We start from the raw sequence: 23,767 nt of genomic DNA, 5'->3' as shown, positions 1-23,767 counted from the left end.
TGAAGACAGACAGACAGACACACACCCACACACACACACCCACACACACACACACACACACACACACACACACACACACACACACACACACACACAAGCCCATCCATCCATTCGGCAAAGTGAGTTGACAGATGTAAATGTGCCCACAGGACAGCGAGACTAAATGAAGATGCATTAGACCTTGTTTTGCGTATGCGTGTTTGTGCGCATTTAGGAAGAGTGAGCGTTGCCTCAAGCAGCAGAGGCGGCGATGATGAATGCCTGTTTAAACATTGGAGCCATGCACACCCCTGTTCCTATTGTATTGATCTGCTCTACTTTGTTCACTTCCAAGCACGTGTCATTAGCGTTGTAAATCTCGCTCGGTTCTGCATGAATCTGTCACACTAATGAATGTATTGCTCATGTTTGAGCCTAATAATCAGTTTTCCCACAGTGCTTGAAATATACACGATTAGCCTCATGACACTCAGTGGCCACGTCATTAGAAACACCTGCGCATTCGTACAACAGCTGTTTCAAAAATTTGGCCGGAATGATGCAATGTTTGAAGTATTCATTTGATAAATGTTTCTTATTGTTGGGGTAATGGAGAACTGCTCTGAATTTGGCAAAGGTAACCGACGGAGCAACACAACAATAATCGCTAAAAATAACACATTTAATGTTATAGTAACATGAATACTGTAGCAGGTCAGCGCAAGCTCACCGGAATATACCTGCGAGTAAAAGGACAAATGATTGACACATAAATCACATCTGCCTTGATTTCTTGTATATCAAATTAGACCAATACTTCACTATTACTTTTTGTTATGCCCCCCTAATATGATTCAGGACAATAAATATATAGTCACTGATTGTATAATGGTATACACGCCAGACTGTGGTGTGGGCAGCGTGGGATCAGTTCCCACTCAGTGATTGTGTGAATGTGGGTGTGAATGGTCATTTGTCTCTCCATGTGCGACTGACTGGCGACCAGTTCAGGGTGTAGTCTGCCTTCCGCCTGAAGTCAGCTGGGATAGGCTCCAACAACTCTCAGCAACCCTGTTCAAGAGAAGTGATGTTGAAAATGGATGGACAATTAATACATGATTAAGAAAGGGAAGTTGCATTCTTCCTCACAAATTAAAAGAACTCGGGAGAAGAATAAAAATGGTCCGTTTTTACCCCAAAATTATGTTAAATTATGACATAACATACAAATTTACTGTCATACTGGAACATATAATTGTGTTTGAATGAATAGATACAAAAAAAATACATGAATCAAATGTGGTTGTCTACCAACATGCATTTCTTGTTAGTTTTCGTTGACAACTTTTTGAATTGAATCTTGTTCGTACAGTTGTAAAATATTTCACACTATGTCAGTTGGTGGCTGTATTCCACTAACTCCCCATTGCACGTGATTGTGAAGACATACTTGTACATACGCACACACATACAAACACACCCACGTACACACATATCCATGCACATTGTTGTTTACAGGATGCATCCACGCTTTCATCGTATTTCCTGCGTGTCAATGTCCCCTCTGCTAACAGCACAGCCTGAGGGCATATCACTGTCACCGTGGCCGCAGCGACTCAGGTCAGTTTTCATTGCACTACTGACAGGAGTCACGGCGCCTGAAAAGCCAGAGTTTGTGCTGGGGGGAGTGATAAGGGTCAGCGAGAAGGGATGAAATTTTAAAAGTTTAATGCTGTTTTATCTCCCACCGCTCCCCTCTGCAGTACTGTCTGCTATGCTAGGAATGTATGGAGTTTTTCGAGAGGGTTTTGGAGCTCCAGCCATTTGATTTTGTTTGGCTCAGTGACATGCACAGAACGTCAATGTGAAAATGTTGCCATTTATATTGCATTGTTGATATTTATTCAGCGTCAAGACCTGCTTATCTATTGCCTTCTGCCCATAGGCCATATGGCTGTGTTGCAAGGTATTTTTATTATATTTTTTTTTACTCATGTCTAACAGTAATGTATTTACAGGTATATTAGAGTTAAATGAAAATGGAAATGTACACTTTAGAGGTCCTACATTAAAAAAAAAAATCAAAATGATAATGTACGCGAGTGCATGTTGCTTTCAAGTGTAAATTACTGGGGATGGTTTTGTGTTGTTGTTTGTGTTGTGTGCATTCTTAGTGATGCTGACTGATGACTCCACATATCGTCCCCTGCGCTACTCTCTATAGCCTCAGGCTAGGTCACTGTTTCCATAGCAACTACTGGTCGCGAGCCCATTGCCCAAAAGTGTCATTGTTGCACATGCCATCAGAAGAGGTGTGTTGAGGAAAAGTACAGTTATGTTTCTTTATTTATTCATTTTTCATAAGTGGCTTGCAAAAAAGTTACATTTATAACGATATACTTGCCGGTAAAATGTTTATCTTACAACTGCTGTAACGTGGAGTAAAAATAAATAAATAAATAGGAGGATTACATAAATAAATTCCATCCATACAGCCATCCGTTTTCTATATTGCTTTTCCTGGGTGAGCTGTGGGGAAGCATGGTAGTCGACTGGTTAGCGGGTCAGCATCACAGTGCAGAGTTCGATTCCGGCCTCTGCCTCCCTGTGTGGCGTTTGCATGTTCTCGCCGTGTCTGTGTCTGTGTGAGTTTTCTCCGCAGAGATGTGTTCCTCGAGCCGGTCCTTGGCCTCGAGGACCGGCTCCAGGACCGAGGGGCGGTCCTTGGCCTCGTAGTCAAGTCCTTGGTCCTTGGCCTCGGGAGTCCAGTCCTTGGCCTTGGCCTCGGATTGCCGGTCCTCGGACACAATGAGGGATTAGAACCTCGAATCCCTTGCATAAGGACCGCATAAATCGCAAAGGAATCGAATAAATTCCGTCGAAGGAAACCCATATAGCTGGATTAACTCTGGCGCTTTAAGAGGGGCGGGTCTGCCACTAACAGGTCACAGTTAGCGCAACGTGTAAAGAGCGGCATCACAGTTAGTTTCAATCACGGTTTGTTCCGTTCGCGATCGGCAGTTTAAATAGCGTGTAAAGTCTTTCTGTAACAGTGGTGTCTTTTATTTAGTTATTTTTGCACAGTCGTCACGTTTGTGCGGTCGCACTAGAATGTTTGTTTGAACCAAGTAATTTGCGTTACAGCTGGAGTCAATAATGTCGGCACTTCACTTCCGGGTTTGGCCGTTGGGATTTGGTGTCCTTTTGCTCGATTCCAGTTATGTTTGCTGAATGCTTTCTCATGTTTGGAATAATGAATATTGATAATACATAGTTTAAAAATCATGGTTGATTTAACTATTTATTATTATTATTGTGAAGTTGAAGGTATTAAATTAATGTAGTATTAGTGGTAGTGGTAATAATAGTAGTACTCAGAGAATGGTTAGAGATTCAGCTATCTCGTTACCTCTGCGTCCCGCGTTCTAGACGCATAATTTCCCCACGGGACGCACAGTTCCAAACAATGTGCGTTTTTGGGACGCAAGGAAATTTCTCAGGCAAAACAAACAAACAAACAAAAAAACTACGGCAAGCCTGAGGATTTCACAGTAACAATCGTGACCGGTAGCGTGTCGTTTCCGTGGCATCATTTTCACGGTACCGAAAAATAGTTTAATTATAAAAGTCACCGCATTTGAATTGACTGTGTGATCCACGCGATTTCACTGCGCCTGTATGTGTGTTTGTGATGTGATGTGGTGTGTGAGTGTGTTTCTTCTAATTTACTTTCCTTTTGTTTTGTTTTCAGTGTTGGGGGGGGGGGGGGGGACACAACAGATGACGTTATGTGCGCATGCGGGTTGTTATTTTAGTCCGCAAACTGAGGAATCGCGCGGATGAAAGTTTGAGATGGCGGCAAAAAAAAACTCACCAAGGTCTACTAATTACAATATTTAAGAAATGGCAATGCTTGTCAGATTTTTCGTATGAATCGTCCAAAGGGCGTATCACTAAACTCACCTGTGACGTATGCACAGAACGCGAGAGCGAAATACGACGCGAGGCACGATTACGAGGCAAATTGGTCATTAGATTTGTAGGCTAATCGCTGTGAAAAATATTATGAAACAGTATTGGTTATTCTATAATTTACTGGTTGTAGCATGGTAACTTTATGAATAAAACATTCGTCACAAGGTGTAGTAATGCTAATGTTAACTGTTGGTAGAACTCATGATGACGTGTGTTAAATTCTTTCGTCAAATTGATCGTAGATTACACATGCATCGTCTTGGGAAGAGGATGTCAAGCCACATCAATACTTACCTGTATTAATGATTACCAGTCAATTAATCTTTGCAGTGTGAGATTGGAAAAAATACTCTGATGATGCCACATGAGTACACCAGTTTTTGATAAACTGTAAAATTATCACTGAGAGATTACCGCTTTTTCTGCAGTCAGTAATTGGCTTCAATGCAAAGTCATTTCTCAACTTGTGTTCCGTGCCACGTCATGCCTGTTGAGTGTTGATTTACTTCATATTAAGAAACTACTGCACTAAAACATTCATTCATAAATGTATACCATATGATTTTATTTTTTTTCTCAGTATAAATAACACGTACCCTGACTGTTCTACTCTTTGAATAAAAACACTTCATTCAAGAGTTAGGGAGTGCAAAGGGTTATGATGGAGGGATGTTGCAAATCATGAAGACCTGCCAAGTGGTATGATAGCATTGTTTTATACATGTCCTCGGCTAGGCCTCAGTTTCAAAATCAGTCCTTGGCCTTGGCCTCGGAGTCAAGTCCTTGGCCTTGGCCTTGGCCTCGGGTTGCCGGTCCTTGGACACAACACTGTTTCTCCGGGTACTCCAATTTCCACCCACATTCCAAAAACATGCATGGCAGGCTAATGGAGCACAAGGAACTGTCCTTAGGTGTGAGTATGAGAGCGGATTGTTGTTCGTCTATGTGTGCCCTGTGATTGGTTGGCAACCAGTTCAGGGTGTACTGCCCGCAGACAGCTGGGACAGGCTCCGGCATGCCTGTGACCCTTGTGAGGTTTAATGGATTAGAAAATGGATGGATGGGTGAGTTGGAGCCTATCTCAGATGATGGATGAGAGGCGAGATACACCTTGTCCTGGTCACACCTTAGAGCAATTTAGCCTTCAATGAACTTTACATGCATTTAGTACCCAGTTTAATGAACTAATTTTGCATATTAATGCTAATCAATCTCGTAAAAAAGTTACAGCAAAAGCAACGTTAGGAATGTGCACTTTTTACATTATTTTTTCCTTAACCTTTCACGATGATGACAATTGTCCCCTAGAACGGACTATTTCCAATTTCATTAACTCTCATGAGCACAAGTGTTTCCTAATCCGCAACAAATTGGCGGTCGACAAGTGTCCCGGAACTATTGTGTTCTACCTTAACCCTTCAGGGACAGCGGTTACTACAGTGGACAGCTTATCATGTTATCAGTTTACAGGGTGCATGAAAGGGTTAAAGTTTTAATTGTACTTGTGTGTGTGTTTTTTTTTTTTTGGTAGATATTGTACACTGCCCAAGGGCACATCGGCCATGCTGAAGGAGCAAAACTGAAATCTTAATTTGCTATCTTTGGATCTGCAATAATAGTAGTAGTAGTAAGAGCGATAGTAGTGGTAGTGGGAGTAGTTTGTTCCGCAGCTGCTTTGAAATGGCCCCTCAGCTCTTCAAGTCAAGTCCAGTCAAGATATATTTTATGAGGAGCCTTTCGGGTAGAATAGGTGTGTGTCACTGTCATCATGGTGGCTGAAAGCTGATGTAAGTCTTGACTATTCATCCTTTCTGTCATAGAGGACATGGAAGAGATAAGAGAGTGAAGACTTCCGAAGCCTATTCGACATCCCCAGCAGATAGTCAAGCAACTGAAAATCCTGGCCTCTAATCCATCACAGCGCCTGAACTTGGTGTCTTTTCGAAAGTCTCCAGAAATGAAAATATAATATTGGTGGGGATTTTAAGGTATCTCACCTATTTGCAACATCGCTTGACTTTGGCCATTGTAGGCCCCACGTGTACTAAATGAGATTTGCATGCCTGTGGCACCTTGCTGCTAACACCTCTGAGGATTATATTTATCTGAAGACCTAAACTCAGGTCACACAGCATTGCGTAGTTTGCTCTGATGTTTTTTTATCATTCATATTTCTAGTGGTTATGTCCTTTTTTTTCATTGCCGGGAAATCCTACTTTAGGACGTTGGAGTGTGATTGCTTCGAAAAGACCCAACGTTTGAGTGACTAAGTCCAAATAGACGTTAAATGCTCAAATACATTTGTCTGACAACCATTATGATGTCAATATGTGATGCATTGTACGTCAGAATTTGCTGGAGAAGCCACAACACATTTTGGAGTGATTGATCAGTCCAAGGAGATGCCAAACTGAGTGGAAAACCGCAACATATTCCTTCAAGTACGTCAAAATGATATATGCACATCAATAAGCTTTAATAGCTAGAACACACACACACACACATATTTTTTTTACAACACCTGCACTATGTAGCCACTGATCGACTGCAGTCATTTTCTCTCCCCTTCCCAGAGGAAAAATAAATAACAAATATATATCATCCTATAACCAGACGTGTTACATTACATGTCTTACTGTATGTGATAGCCCAGTCCTAGGATGCTTTACTAGCATCATATCACCTGCACAACTGGTCTAAGGACTCCCATCATAATACATCAAAACGTGTATATAACCTCCATCCATCAAGCGGTTTGTGAATTGATGCGTAGAGGTGACAGCAGCATCCAGCACATTCGATTCTGTGAAAGAGGTGACGTTCTATTATGATTGAACGTTTCGACATTGTTTCAAAATGTTCACCACCGTAATTATGTTAGCATATAATGCATTCGACTCAGCGGGTTAGCCAATTTTTATTTCAAGCGCCGATGGCAATCATGCTCTTGATTGGATTCCAACAGATTCATTGAATATGCGTCGTAGGTGAATCATTCCTGGTAGTTCCACCAAAGTCACCGTCGTTCAGCGGTTTCTCATTCTGCTCCAGAAAGTCTGATGCGCACGTGGTCAAACTGCGATCGCTGTCAGCCACACGGGGACTTTCTATATTAGCGATCCCTTCGCGCTATCGTCGAGCAGGAAAGGTTGTGCAGAGTTGGTGGTTAACAGACTGTGGCTGCTCCAGTGATTACTTTGTTTAGCGGGTGATTGATGAGAAGCACTCCTGGAAATGTCACTTGCCCTGATCATATATTTCCACCAAGGAAATGTGGAGAAGCCACTCTTTGGACATTTTAATACATTTACAGTCGGGTAATACAGAAATGTATCCGTTACACGCTTCTCGGCTTACAGCGAAAGACACAAGCGAGTCACTTTGAACGCAGTGTGTTTGAACCGGAATCCACTTCTCCTGTTTACCGTCTTACATGTACAGTATACAGTATAAACTCTGAGGGTTGTCCTCTGGAATAATTGCACCATAACCGCCCCACCCCCCCTTTATTGTCATATAAAATAAATACACACTGACAGATTTGGTTAGTATTAAAAAGACCAAATGCAGTATGGCTTGGCAAAGCATGAACACCATTTGCAGTAGCGTATTTATCCTCCCACAGCTGGGGTGTTTCTGCTGTCACGACATCATTGGTTGTGATAATGCAGCTTGTCAGAACCCTGTGCGAAAGGTTTGTAGGTTGCGTGTCAGGTTAGCGCTTTGTGTTATCTCTGTTGAAGAACAACGTTGTTGCGAGGTGACGTGTTCCCAAAGCTCAGTTTGCATTTTATTCATCTGGTTGTATACACAGTGGAGCTTCTGCTTACCTGATTAATCCGTTAGGGAAAGTTTGACTGAAACCGAATCGTATGAAATCACCTAGTTTTTAATAAGAAAAAGCGCAAACTGCACACAGGAAGGCGATGGCCGGATTCAAACCCATGACCTCTACATTGTGAGGCAGACCAGTTGCCCACCATGCCGCCACTGCATTACATTTACAGGTAAAAAGAACGAAACAGTTCACACAAAACGGAGGTTTTTCAGAGCTCCTTTCATGTTGGTTTTGTCAGGCATATGATTTTCCAGTGGAAAGTCCCAGTGAGGGTGTTAATAAGTTTACTCCTTGGGAGTACTATCAATATGGAGGAGTCCATTTAGCTCCAGGGCTTTGGCATCCTTCCCACATCTCTGCACACTGATGCGGTGTCAATGGATGATGTCCCCAAAGCCAAACAGAGCGCTGAATGAACTCTGGTTCCCAGCAAAGGCTTTTTTTTTTTTTGGTGCATTCATGAGATTCACAACTTTTTACTCGATCGCTGTGCCCAACTGGAAATTAATTACCGTAGTTACACAATGTCCAACAAGAGCTCTGTGCCACACATTCTGGCAAATCTGCCTGTACAAAGAAAAAAAAATCTTTAGCTGGGAATGAAACTGTCACAGTGAGGTATTCATTACAAGTGGACATGTTATGGAAAATTCACTTTGTATTTTTGCTACTTTGGTGGGACATAAAAATGTGGGTCTCTCGAGTGTCTGCCCACGCATCGAGTGTGAAATTAAACAGCCAAATAAATATTTTATTGTCTGCCTTTTCCTGAAATCTCCCTTTGATATCATAACTTTCAAGTGACACCACTCCTGGTTGTCATGGTATGAAAGCCGGGCATAGGCCCAGTGGTGTAGATTTTGCTGGACGGCAGGACAAGAAATAGTAAAGTGTCTGTAATGCTTGGTGACACATGACAAAATCATCAAGGCACCTGAGAACTGTTTTAAATTATGGCGGGGGAAAATAATGCATCACGTGATTTCAAACAATACGTTTATTGTGATGGTTGAAAGTGAGCTGCATCATAATGTGAACCGGTTCTCAACTAGAACACCAACCCAATGACAACTGGGAGGACTCCATACTTTAATTTTTACAGACACGCTGTGTTTTATAATATTGCGCCACTTGATTTTAAATTGCTAGTCATTGTAAAGGTTTTTCAAGACCTCTATTTGTAAATATTCATTTAACAATTTAAAGCATAGTAATGGCTAGATTTCCATCCATATTTTCGAGTTGGATCAAACCGTTGGGCTAAACTATGGGCATGCAGTCAGAATTTTTGAGGATAGCTTACTCTCGTTTTTTTTTTTTCTTTAACTTTGAACTTCATTGGTCTAAGAGTTGAATGCAAGAGAAAGACAAGGAAAAACATGATAGGTTAAACTTTTTTAGATGCCCATTATTTTTTTTTATTTTATTTACTTTTTTTTTTTTAAATAGGGATTTTGCAGTGAGCCAGGTCAAAATGGTTGCAGTGAAGCACCGGTATAGCAAGGTGTTCCTCATTCTGAAAGATAAATTGCCTCTTACAGTTGGTCAAATCCCAGTTTGGGGAAACATGCTCACAGTCTGACATTTGTTCTGAGTTCTGCTTGGTCACTTTATGGTCATGGGAAAGCAAACCTGAACTTTGTGAGTTTTGCCAGCAAGGGGAAATTCAGGTTGAAATTAATACAGCATCTGCTCCAATTTATTCTTAGGGCAGGTTCTGCAGATGTTATTCAATTTCCATTTGCTTTCACTTTCCTGGATTGTAAGAGTAACAGATTTCTCTCCTCGACACCCCTTTGTTCGACACATATTTGAGCAAAGACGGTGAAAGTACCATGCTCATACATTCACACTCTCCTTCAACCTCACTTCAACTAAACTACCGAAGCCAATGATCAAATCAGTTGTTTCTGCTTTTGTCAGATCACATCTTTGACGTGGTTGTCAGACAAATAAAAAATTAAAATGCACCAAATTTTTAGGTAGCAGATTGTGAAAGTCATAAAATAAACAACATCACAGAAACGTGTGCTGTCGTTTGTGTGTGAATTATAGCCGCCGTAACTTCTTCCTGTCTGTGACATGCTAACACCCAACTACGAGCTTTTTCTACCCTGAAAATGCACCGGTTTTAAAAACGGTTGTTCGCAATACACTGGCAGAATGAAATTACAACATAATAATTTTTTTGATCAAGTTTCACGCCATCCATAATGTGACGCTGGCGTAATGTGACATTACGCCAGCAGAGAAAAATCGATTATAGTCATTTCATTTTGAGGTATCTATGACAATTTACAACTGTACTTTAACTTCTGCTTCCACTGAAACTGCTTTAGAAACTGCATTTTTGCAGTTTATTTAGTCATAGCACACTGTAGGAAGGTTTGATTGATTTGAAGCACCATTTATGAATTTTTTTTTTTTTTTTTTACATGAGTCCAGTTTTGGGCTCACATGCCACATTCCTGGACCATGATTCCTGAGAACAACACATCATATACTTAATAACATAATTATCTGACTTGATGTCATATACTTAATAACATAATTATCTGACTTGATGTCGTTCATTGCATTCACCTTCTGCACTAATGATTGCATCAAAAACCATGAAAAGGCTGTAATTGCTACTCTGCGGCCTCAGTTTGACTGATTTACTCATGCAGAATGGCCTCGCCTTTTGATGTAGACTGCACAGCGGGGTAACTTAATAGAGGCATCCCGGTCGCGGGCTGGCTTTTAACCGGCGGCAACTGCCACGGTGTTTCCATGAGAGCACTTTAAAAAATGTTTGCTTAGCTATTTTTAGTATGCGGATTGCTAATATGCGTCACCATACACTGATACCTGGAGAAAGAAAACTAGCGGTACTGCAGATGAACTCAGTCAGTGTTTTGTGTGTGTGTGTGTGTTTGTGTGTGTGCGTGTGTGTGTGTGTGTGCGCGCACGCTTGTGTTCGCACGCACTTGTATGTCATTGGTAGTGAGAGAAAGCAAGATTTGGCTGAGCATGTTTTTTAATTGGGGGAGTTGGTAGATTTTATGACACTCAAACATATGATACATTTTCCTTATTTAATACATTATGAGATAGTTTAGGGTGGCCCGGTGTTGAGTGGTAAGCGCGTCGACCTCACAGTGCAGAGTTCGTGGGTTCGATCCCGGCTCCGGCCTTCCAGTGTGGAGTTCGCATGTTCTCCTCGGGTCTGCGTGGGTTTTCTCCAGGTACTCTGGTTTCCTCCCACATTCCAAAAACATGCATGGAGGGCTGCTTGAGCACTTTAAATTGTCCCTAGGTGTGAGTGTGAGCGTGGATGGTTGTTCATCTCTGTGTGCCCTGTGAGTGGCTAGCAACAGGTTCAGGGTGTGCCCTGTCTACTGCCCAAAGACAGCTAGGATAAGTTCCAGCACCCTCCGCAACCCTTGTGAGGATAAAGCGGGTCGGAAAATGGATGGATGGATGAGATGGTTTAAATTGGTACGGCGGGTTTTGTTGATTGTATGGTTTGAATTTGCAGTGTAGGCTTATCGTTTCCTGTTCATACTAAAATATGTTGTATGGCACTGACAATGGCAGAATGTGAAACTTCAGAATGGTGACGCTAAATCCGTGGAAGCAGCGCAGAAAACATTTGTTTATACAGCGATTTTGCAGAGTTTCAGGCCAAGGAATTCTGTTGGAATGCAAGCGCCACACAAGTTTTCAAACCCAGAGCCATATCAGCCATCTGTCCCAGTCACATGCTTCGACCTCTTAAAAGCATCTTTATAACTTTTATTTTTGAAATCCAGTTCAGTCTTCCAGCTCTTATCTCTTACTCCCTTGATCCTTAATTGATGCTATCTGTCTGAAAGTTTTCCCCTCACCTCTATAAATACCTTTTACTCACACTGAGCTGACATTGCATCAAAATAAAGTGTCCTCAGGCTACGGACAGCCCGTGGGTACACCCATGAAAGATGCTTCATTGGTTATTCTTACAAGACAACACCAGAAATACACAAACCCTCATGCGTGCACATGTAGGATTAACCATACAAACTTGGACCTGTTGGTGAACAGTGTAAAATAACATTCAAAAACCTAGTCTGTGCACCTACTGACATTGACTGTCTATAAGAACATCAGAAGCATCTAAACGATGACTGTGCCTGATGGCGCAAAGTTATTAAAATGAATATTGCGTCAAGAATTTAGGCGCATGTCAGTGTCTTTCATAGCCTTCTAAAATGCCCCCCCAATTCTTTCAGATGACTACCTCAGACATTATCCTAAATGAGGGACTACCTTTGTGCAGTGCACTGCCTGAAAACACAGCAGTCTGGCAAACACAAGGCGGTTTGGGAACCCATGTGTGACTAATCGCTTGGCTGAGACACATGAGTCCTTTTATTGTCTCGTCCCAACCTCACTCAGTGCTGTCAGGGCTTTGAGTTTTTTGGGACCAAGCAGGCGCCATGTTTGCACAGGCAACGGTTGCTCATTTGAGTGTGCATAACGCCACTCAGATGCTCAACTTCATACAATTAATACCTCAATTAGCCTTTTCGAAATGGAGTAAATGCAGTTCTGTCTTGGGCCGCCATTCGATTGCCCCTGTCTACATGCTGGCCGTGACATCTGGCATTTTTTTTTATCTCCTTGCTCTTCTGCTTTCTGTCAGAGATGCGCGTGCGCTCATGGCCGACAACGAGGCTCTCTACAGCGCATACGCCTGAGGACTATGCCAAAGGGAAGATACATTTTTGGGGTGTAGGCATAGCTATCTAGCTAACTGCATGTCATAGTTGCGCCAGATGACCACTGATGCAAACAAAGTCAGTCAAGTTCTTTTAGAGTGGGGAAAGGGCTACTCATATGGGGGCCCAAGTGACCAAAAACACACACTTCCCCTCAAGTTTAAGGGAAATTACCCAACAGTGTATTTCTGTGGACCTCAGCACTTTGGGACACAATCATATATACCTGTACATACTTGAAACATCTATTTTTTGCCCAAGGCAGTTCATTTCAACGCATATTTTTCATTTGAGCTACTAAGTCTGATAAGATATCGCTTCTTTATGGCCTTCTTTTCATCTCTGCATCTCCGGTCTCTCCTGTTGCTATCCTTTTCTTCCCTCTTGTCAACTTATCTTCCTCACCATTCGCCCCTCTTTTTCATTCTGTCCTAGTTCTTAGGGTCTCATGGTGAAGCTTTGTCTAATTACCATGCCAGCGTTTAATTGGAACAGCCTACACAAACTGATTAAACTGAGTATCCCTTAAACATAGACAGACTTTATTTTATGCACTCACACACACATAGACACACAACAGGGCATTTGGATACACATGACACACTCAACAAGTTAACACGCTCCAATTGTACAAGCACACATAACACACTGTGTACACCAGGGTTAGAATCGGTGGATTTTTTCCAGGTTGGTACTTCAGTGACTGTGTCGCTGCCCTCTTTGTGGAGCCGAGGCATGTTGGCTCCAGCCACAGATTGATTTTTGGCCCAGTTAGACCACAAGCTCCCTGTAGCTGCTGCCACAGTGTCATCCAACGCAACTGGCGACACCACGAGCTGATTGAGGAGAAATAATTATCATACTTTTGCACAAAACCAAAAATCATACGTTTATATCTTGGGATTTTTTAAAAAGCACATTTTATGAACTACATGCAATAATGGCAAGAAAAGACCATCTTTCACATCAACATACATTTTTTATTTTATATTCATAGGTCTAGTAATTGCTAATTACATTACTTGGGCCTCACCGGACATTACAGGAGGCTGACATGTTTCACTGCCATCTTTCTGCTACAGATGCACAAAGGAGACAAATCAACTGATCACAAATTTGCAGGATCAATGACCACAGCAGGTGTTACAATAATACTAGAAATCGTTTGTCAGGATATTTGACTTACTTGCTTATTTTGCTGTCTGCTGAAATTGATGGTAGGTTTGCGAAATGTGGTCTCTCTGAGGCACTGTAGTGCGCGTGCTTCGAAATGCACGTGCTTCAAACTTCGGTCATTGTATTCTATTAGCTCGCCATTAGATGGCAAGTATATTTTACACACTATCTTTACGATTATTATCATCATCATCATTTTTATTTTCAACTTTGTGTGTGATAATTGTTTTTCTTTCACTCTATGTTTTGTCTGAAGGTTTCTAACTTGTGCAAATGTCTCTTACAAAAGAAATTTCCAATGTCAATGACACCACCTGGTTAAATAAAGATTGAATAGATTTACGAACTAAATCTGCTTCTTCCTGTAGCGAAGGTCCCCGGTTCTAGAGCAGCCGACCTCGTTAAACGTACATCTAACAGCGTATTAATGTAATTAATGTGAAAGGTGAGAACAAAGGCATCCTTGGGCTTTTAAAAAGTAATCAAATGAAACATTGAGACAAACATTTACTGTAGGCCTTCAAACACATTTCAAGCATTGAAATGTTCGCAAAGGGTGTCTGACACCGGTGGTGGATTGATGCTTCAGTTCAGTCTTTTAACTCACTAATTTTGTCAAAAGTGAAATGTCATCACAATATAATGCCACTAATCTATTCTTGTTATTTTGTGTTTTAGTCCTGCCCAGCCATACATGTGGCACCCCCGGACTCATTCCAAACGGAGTCATTCATGGAGCGCGATACAACATCGGCGACAAAATCCGTTACAGCTGCGAGTCTGGTTTCATCCTGGAGGGGCATAATATCCTCACATGTTTCGTATCACCGGGCAGCGGAGCACAGTGGGACTTCCCCTCACCATTTTGTAGAGGTAACTGCGCTTTGCCTTTCTTTATTTCTTATCCTTGACTGAGATAAGCACTTTCGCCGTCTTCCAAAGGGGCTGTCTACCTGCTGGTAATTCACGGGGAAAATATATCTCCAGAAATAACCCTGACACTATATAAAACTAATTGCCTGGGTCATGAGAATGGAGAGCCCAGATCATGAGGTCACAGGCTGGAGACGGATGAGAAGCTCCTGTGTATTGATTACCTAAAATCACCGTAAGGTCTTGTTTAAACTACTGTATGGAACAAAGCATTCAATGAATCAGATTGAGTCTCATATCCTGACACAAACCCCCTCTAATGGTCAATTAGTCTGCAAACAAGAAGAAAGCTGTGCATGTTTCTGCCCAAGAAACAGGTGAACAGGAAGTGGAGAAGGAATTTAAATCTCAGGGGCTGTCGCTGCAGAACTTCAATTTTGTGTGATTTGATGCAACAACTGCAAACTACAATCCCCCACAAATAAAGTCCTATATTAGCAGTTTTTAAAATTGAGTCAAATATTTTCAACATCCAAATTTGAACATTTTGATGAAGGTTTTGAACTGGTCTCGCCGTATTGTAATTATGTCAAATGTTGAGGCTTGTCACTCAGTGTGACGTCATCAGTTTTTCTATTCTATGCTGTTGATGTATTTGGTTTCATATCCACAGTGAAACTGAAGGTGGTTAGTGATAAGAATGTTTGCCTCACAGGTTTCAGCGTTCGACTCTCGGCTTCGGCATGAGGAGTTTGCATGTTCTCACACTGCATCTTCTGCTGAACAAGTGTGGCATAGACATAAATCGCTAAGTCATGAATCAGATTACAACAACAATGCAAACAAATCTGTGGCTTTATGACTTCAACTTATATAGTTATATTCTATCTAAATAAATAAATAAATAAAGCCTGCATGGCCGACTGAAGCGCATCAAGTGGTTGTTTGTGTTTGTTTTTGGTTTCCATATTGTAATCTTTGTGATTACAGTAATTATTCAGCCCTCCAAATGAGGTTAAATGAGACAGAAATTGAATGGATCGCCCATCAATAGAGGATACAAATAAATGACTGAAAACAGAATGCAGACATGCCAAGATATTGAACGATCCCCCTCATACACATCATCTCATTCATTCAGTTTCATTTTTCTCTCTACAGCGGAGGGGGCATGCGGCGGCACGTTACGAGGCACGGCGGGTTCAATAACCAGTCCCAGCTACCCCGCTGAGTATGACAACAATCTGGATTGCATGTGGTCAATCCTCGCCGAACCCGGGGACACGATAGCCCTTGTCTTCAATGACTTCTTATTGGAAGACAAGTATGACTTCCTGGAAATCAGCGGGACAGAGGCACCCAGCATATGGTGAGATTTATTCATTTATTTTTTTCTGAAAATGACAAATCTCATTTATGCAGGCCTTCAAATGATAGTGTGAATAAATACACCCACAACATGGTCTTGCTCTGTGAATAAAAATAAATGATTCCACTTTAGATATGATTTGACATGAATTGTTTTCCAAAGCCACAGGCATCAGTTACAGGTTTGTGCAAGTGCACATTTCGTTTATTTGGTCAAGAAAGTTATCTTTCAGCAAATCCGAAAAACAAATGTTTTTTTTTTCACAGTCATGAAAATGCAGCAAAATATTTTATGCAAACTTGGCACAAATAGTCAAATGAAATATGAAGCAAAAAAAAAAGGCTCATAAAGCTTTGATGTTGAATTAGCGCAACCAAATTATAGATCAACAACATATAGTGAAGAGCAAACATCTTAAAGAAGAGCAAACTACAGCAGCACAGCATATACTTGCTTTCTCTCTTCTTTTGATCACAACGATAATTTGAGGCAAGCCCTTCATCACATAAAAGACATCTTTTGTTATATTTAACTTTCCCCGGAGGCATAGCTCAAGTGCAAAACTCCAAAACACAACCCGCTTTGTTCCATGCAGATCGTAACATCACCGTTCAACCCCACATTGATAAATTAAGACACATTATTTTTAGAAACACAATTGATACATGCAGTATGTATTTATGTATTTATTTATGAATTACAATCACATAACTTTCAAGTAATCGCTCATTGCTTTTTTTGTACAAAATTGGACAAAATGTTTTTGAACCACTGCGATGCTGCAAAGCATTCGTCGTTTCTTATTTGTTCAAAGACCACAGGGGGACGTGACAGATTCCTTTTTCACGCCATCTCCAATGTTTGTGTTTCAAATTTGGCAGTTTGTTCCAACAGCTCTGTTGCATCCGTTTCCCGAATTTAATACACTGTTGGACTTCATGCCTTCATCTTCACTAAAGGCGTGATGCGTTTGAGCAGAGGTAGAGGCTGCCTGCTAGTTAAGCATGCACTCTCGCCACTCCATTTAGTTGCTGAGAAAATGTAGAAAGGCTAAACAAAGTATCGTGTCCACCATGTCAACAACAAAGATGACTTTGAGGCCATTTGTGTTTGGAAAATAACATCAGTAGTCTTTATGGTGATTTTCGGCTTTATTGAGACCGATTTTCCAGTTTGTTCACAAATCATCAATTGATTGTGGAAATGTTGAAAGGCCGCCATTCCCGAAGGACCTCGTTAGCCTTTTGTGACACTACGTTTTCCTCTCCTTCTTCCAGTAAGACAAATGACTTTGGGTTCAACTGAAACAAATAAATTGCTTCCATGTGAATGTCGATTAAATTGGTAAAAAAAAATAATAATAATAATAATTGACAATACACATAATTCTTCTACTCTGTAATCCTCTCGAATGCAATAATTCATCCAAGGCTTATGTTCTTATTTCAGTGGTGTCCTCAGCGCTGCGCAAGGTGACATGGCATTTGGTCTCGTTCTGTAAATACAAATATCAGCGAGAGCAGGTGTTTGCATGCAAAGGTCACACAGATTTATTCCAGGCTGTCTAACTGTGACTGTATTGGACTTGTATCTTTATTTATCTAACAGCATCTTCAGCCTGTTGATAAAGAACAATGTCGTCTGCTAAAAAAGAATTCTTTATTGTGTGTGGCGAGATTGGAATTGATTGGTGGACAGATAAATGAGCGGCGTGAAAGGGGGCTCAAGAGGATGGTGCTCGACAGAAACAAAAGGACGAGCGAATAATTGCGTGTTTAGTCTTGTCGCCAGTTGAGCAGTTACACATCAAGTGAGGCGTTCTCGTGATACCGTTCATGTGTATGTCTGCATGTCGGTGTCAGGTCTTAAGTGGCCCGCTGACAGCTTGAGCTGTTGCTTGTTGTCCACAGGCGCTGACAGATAGCGCACACACGTATGCACGCACATACTCGTCTGCCTTATCTGTGAAAGCTTACATTCAAAGACCACAATCACCCAGTCCTCTGCAGTGCAGGATTTGGAGAGTTGTCGGTTTAGGCAGAGTGCGGGGCTATTGAAGGCACAGTCAGGGACATGGAAAATGTCAGCATCAGCAACCAAAGCCTTTTAGCTTGATGTGATGTTTTTGAAAAGACCCCAGTGTCCCACCTAGTAGTAGGTGTCCATCTGTCCTGTGGAGCACAACAGCAAAAACGTTGGAGGTCTCTGGAGGATGAGTTAAGCTTGAAACCGAAAGACGAGGGGACTGACTCTTGATTTTTTTTAAAATCTCATCATATAATATCAGCAATGTTATAAATTTTCCAATCTCGTCAGATGTGCTAACTTTACAGTTTGTCAAGATCTGACATGATGACAAATTGGCTGTCTTAAACGACTACGGTCCATAAACAATTCCAACACCTCTCACTGCCTTATTGTGTGTGAAGACAAGTGGTAATAAAACCAAGACTGTTTCACACCAGCAAGTGTATTTCTTCATCTGCAATGTGAAGCGCTGCATGCGCTTCAACCGACCCGAATTTAATAAAAATGAGGTGGGTCCTAAGATTGGCCAGGAGTCAACTACATTTGATCCCACAGTGGCGAACAATGGCGTAAATGGCGCCTTCGGCCCAATTCTACCTGTGCAAAGTCAAAGATAATACCAAAATAAACTTCACAAATGCGCACAGTTAGACGTTACACTAGAATTGCGCTGGGTCCAAAAATAGTGCCCTGTGTTTCTTATTTTGTTGGTCCTGACTGCAGCGTTCAATACGGTGGACCACAGTGTTCTGTTGGCTCGTTTGCAGCATCAGATGGTGAAGATCATATTTGCTCTGAGTCTCACTCTGCCCTTCTGTCGTATGGTGTTTTGGGGCCCCTGCTGTTTTCATTGCATTTACATCCCCTGGGTTTCGTCTCAAGAAAACATTGACAGTCAGATCTATGCCCTGCTAAGCAAAAAAGATGCTTCGTCAATAAATCCACTTTGGTCCTGTGTGGAAGAAATTAAGGCCTGAACATGACTCAGTTTCTTGAATTTCAATGAAACGGAAACAGAATTTATGGTTTTCGGTCCCAAGTTGCCCTTGTTTATCCCACCCCGTTGACCTGGGTGCCCTGTCATCTTCTTTTAAGACATTAGGTTTGAATTGGACAGTACTTTTAAATTGGACCAGCAAATTGGGGCTGTTGTTAAATCCAGCTTTTTTTTTTTCTTCATTTTAGGCAGCTGGCTAAAGTAAAGCCTCTCCTTTCTCAACAACATTTAGAAACCGTAATCCATGCCTTCAGTAGATCTCGGCTGGATTACTGTAATGCACTTTATTTTGGAGTCGTCCAGCCCTCCCACAAGAATCTCCATTTAGTAAACACTGCTGCTTGCCTCTTAACGGGAGCTTGGAGGAGTGAGCACATAACTCCATACTTTGCTCTCCTTTCACTGACTCCCTATATAATTTAGTGTTCATTTTAAGATTTTGTTTTCAAATCGTTGTATGATCTCTCCCCGCCTTACCTCTCTGAGCTACTCGACTCCTACACATCTGCCCGGGGCCTCGGGTCAACGGATCAGATGCTACTGGAGCTACTGAGGCTTAAGTGGAGGCCCATGTGCCCCTACCTTCAAAAGTTTTCTTTTTTAAATGGATTTGTACAGGTTGTAGATAACATTTATGGTTTATAAATTTGATGATTTAGTTGAATAATTACTGTTTTTTTTTTATTCAAAAACCAGGCATTTGAGCCATGTAGTCTTATTATATCCACTTTAGGCAGGGAGCAACAACGTAGTTTGGTTAACACATATGTATCTGCGCCCGAATCCATACTTTAGGTACTGTACCACTATGTTTAGTGGGAGGTTGTCATCCTGTTATCTTTGTCAACATTTAACAATTCAAATATTTAAAAAAATGCCCTTCTCAATGGTTGAACTTGGTGAAAAAAGGGGCCAAAATTACCTTAGAGTTCATTAACATTGGTCGTCAGCAAATTTTAATTAGAGAGAGCTTTCCCTTAAATCTATGTTTGACCGTGATTTTAAAAGAAAAGTATTTCCTTTTTTTTTCTAGCACAACAGGATTGCGATAGTTCCATTTTTGTTTTTTAAATTTGACCTATAAAGGCTTGCACAATACGGATTTTGCCATGCCTTATGATTCATAACTGACATTTCATTAAAAAAAGATCCACCTGATGCTGAAATTATTTGCATCTCTGATTTAAAATAAAATGTTCACTGGTATAATTAATTATCCAATTCTATTACACTATAGCTTCATGGATGGCTGCCAACTACATCCAACTATACTATTATCATAGCAGTTACGAGAACAACCGATGAACTGTTAATCACGGCCTTGTGGTATCAGAACATAAAACAACTCACATTCCATCCGCATGGAAATTTCACATGCATAAAAGTCTTCAATATGCATAAAAGTTCTGCTTCTTCTGCTACACACAGTCCCAAGTAACACTAAGTACCGTACATTTCTCCAGATATGGGATTAAGACATGACTGACTGCTTCACTGAAGGATCTGGGCAGGTCATTGTGAGGATGATTGACAGATGACAGGACCACTGCGATGGTTTATTCCTGTTTACCGGGAGCTTTATTTCTGATTGGTTGTCCCCAAAGCAATTTCCTGTTCCATGTTTCTGTCTACGAGCTGGCAGGTTCCATGTCACGTTGACTGGCTGTCACACATGCACCCTCATCCAATGCTACCCACACACATGAGCAGGCACGCACATACACTCATGCGTAATTGATTGTACTGGGACCATTTTGAGGGTTTTTTGTTATTGTTGTTTTTTTGGGGGGGGTAGACCAACTGGTCAAATTGATTTGTTTGTTTCATGCTTATCAGAATGAAATTATGGTAATATCATGACATTGTGTTCGATTTTTGTTTCCCTCCCTGTGTTGACCATACCTGGCCTCCGGATATCACCAAAAAACAAATGTAGCGGCATTTTTATTTTTTTCCTCGAGTGTCCATCGAAACCTTCAATGTGTTTTCATGGTATTACAGGAAGTGATGGATTGGCTTCGTGTGACTGAAACCAGACTTTTGAAATATATTCATTCAATACATCATATTAGTTCAAATGCAATTCAACCAAACTTAATTTTTAATTTTTCATCATTGAGCACTGGTGGTTTTGTGGCATCACTGGTACACTGGGAAAAACAAGCAAACGAGAGTGTCTCTGAAGGGAGTGTTACACAATCTAGGGAAGCAAAGTTCAACCTACTCTTTTTTTCATTCCTCCAAGGTCTTATACTGTATTTACTAAAAATAACAATCTGTAGTCAGCTGGGTTTACATCTTAACATCTGATGTTTCTCTTTACTGCTTTTTCCAGATATAATAGTGACTTAAATTTTCCGATGCAGTAACTCTAACAAATATTTTACATAATTATACTGACTGTATTAATGAGAGATATTGATAGCCAAACCTATGCTTTTGATTAAAATTTTTAATTCTCTTTGCTTATGATTGCAAGATAGAAGCAAATGAATTGTCTTTTGAATGTGCATAAATCAGATCACAATACATGGAATGTCAATGCTTTCCAATTTCCTGCACAATTCTTTTCCGAGCATCTCCCACTCCTACTCTGCCTCAGCACCCCAAGGCTCTGCAGTGCTACTTTCCTTTAAACCGGATGAATGGAGCAATTAATCATATTTGTTCCCCTCTGTCCACTACTTTTCCTCACACTTATTTCACCAAAGTTTCCAGCAGTAAAAACCAAATAATTTGCCCTAATCTATTGTAAAATCACTGAGATAGTGCATCCATCCATCGATCATCTGAACTGCTTTATACTCACGAGGATCACGTGCATGCTGGACCATATCCCAGCTGACATTGGGCAGCAACCATTTTAATAAGCAGCAGTTTGTTATACTAATTTTGAAAGGCTGATGGAATCTGTAAATGTTCACATCAAATGAACCCTTTCCATTTCAGTCTACTTCAGACTTTAACCTCATTTAAAACCCCCTGGTTGCCAATTATTATATTCATTCATGACTACGGTCACTGCTGATGATGAAACTATTATCCATATGTTCATTATCCAATACGTTCCAGCCCGTCAAATCCCTATTTTAAAGTCAGCATTTATTGAATTTATTTTATTTTTTAAAAAAATGAATACTTTGTTATTGTGCCTTTAATTAATGAAAATACAACAATATTTTTAAGTCTCTATAGAACAAATAATTATGAAAACTGTTTTTTGTTTTTTTTGGGGGTGATCAGCCTCAATTAAAATTCGAATCCATTTAGAACCCAGACATGCTCATTCTCATAAAACGCAGATTGCGGGTTAATGAATCAACAATGCCACATCATCTGCAAACAGAAGAAATACCAACTCAATATCCCTGCAGATTGCCCATCTTTGTTCATCACAAACAGCAGAAAGTCACGCACACCCCTATCAGCGTCAACCTCCCTGCTTCAGCCATCTTGATTGGTGTGGGACCTCTTATTCCCACAGAGAGAAGTGCAGTAACATTCAACAGCAGCCCCAAACACAAGGAGAGACTTGGAAAATGTCAGTACACCTTTTAAAGTGGATCAAATTTACATCTGTGAAGTTCAGCAATAGTGAGAATCCCATTCTAATACCATGAACATGGTACTCTTCCCCATGTCTAACATACATACTGTATGTAGGATTGGTACTTGGAAAATTGGCCTATCCTGATGCGCAACCCCTAATGCAAGGGTGCCCAAGCCCAGTCCTCAAGAGATCCTATCCAGCCTGTTTAAGGCATCTCCCTATCCCACCACACCTGATTCAAATGATCAGCCCATCGGGGAGCTTTGCAGAAGCTTGATAACGATCCTGATCATTTGAATCGGATGTTTTGGGGTTGGGCTCTGAAACAGGGATAGGGGCTCTTGAGGACGTGATTTGGGCACCCCTACCCTACTGCTCAATCTGTCAGGGTCATGTAGGTGGGCAGATGCCTATTTCAGATGACATTTGGTGACAGGGAGTGCACCCGAGACTGGTCACGAGTCACTCACAGTATTTTAATATCGTATTTTCCACACTAAAAGGTGCACTGGATTATGAGGCGCACCTTCAATGAATGGCATATTTTTAAATTTTTTTCATATATTGGACGCACCGCATTATAAGACGCAATCTACAATGCATCCACGAGATGGAGCTACGCTCAAGATAATGCCTACGATCAGATGTCAGTAAAACTTACCGTATTTTCACGACCATTCGGCGCACCGTATTGGTGGGCGCAGTCTCATTAATGGGTGCTATTTCTGTATTTGACACATAGACAAAACGCACTGTATTATTGGGCGCAGTTTTACAGTGGTAAAACATACGCCAGCTTAAACATACGGCATGCATGCGCGCACGCTAACACGTTAGCTTGAAGCATACGGTAGCATGCCAAGACATACGGATACACGCTAAAAACACGTTTTTAAAAAGGCAACGGAAGCAAAACTGAGTTCGGTTGTATTTTATTTAGCCATCGTACAATGTACTCACGTTTTTCGATCAATCATCACCCAGAAATCCATCAAAGTCCTCATCTTCTGTATCAGAATTGAACAATTGTGCAAGTACCGGTAATCCATCAAAAACGCCGGGTTCCCTCTTGTTGTCAGAGTCACTCTCATTGCCATGTGGCTCCACAGAAATGATGCCGGCTTTGCCAAAAGCTCGAACAACAGTGCTAGCAGACACGTTCGTCCAAGCAGCCACAATCCATTCGCAAATTGTGGTGTAACTCGCCCGGCGCTGCCTCTCACTCTTTGTAAAGTTGTTT

At 41.2% G+C, this 23,767-nt stretch overlaps 1 protein-coding gene across 1 annotated transcript in view; it reads left to right on the top strand.

Moving 5' to 3' along the window:
* Positions 1-23,767, top strand: part of LOC147207693 (CUB and sushi domain-containing protein 1-like) — a 357,336-nt gene that overhangs the window by 161,341 nt on the left and 172,228 nt on the right. The window contains exons 4-5 of the mRNA XM_086107135.1: positions 14,389-14,583; positions 15,745-15,952. Of these exons, the coding sequence (XP_085963261.1) occupies positions 14,389-14,583; positions 15,745-15,952 (403 nt within the window). The remainder of the gene's footprint in view (positions 1-14,388; positions 14,584-15,744; positions 15,953-23,767) is intronic.

Source organism: Hippocampus guttulatus, chromosome 3 (assembly GCF_054856545.1).
Source record: "Hippocampus guttulatus isolate MCC_2025c chromosome 3, RoL_Hgut_1.0, whole genome shotgun sequence".
Classification (NCBI taxonomy): Eukaryota; Metazoa; Chordata; class Actinopteri; order Syngnathiformes; family Syngnathidae; genus Hippocampus; species Hippocampus guttulatus.
The sequence above is the reverse complement of the archived record's forward strand: the minus strand, read 5'-3'. Positions and strand labels throughout refer to the sequence as shown.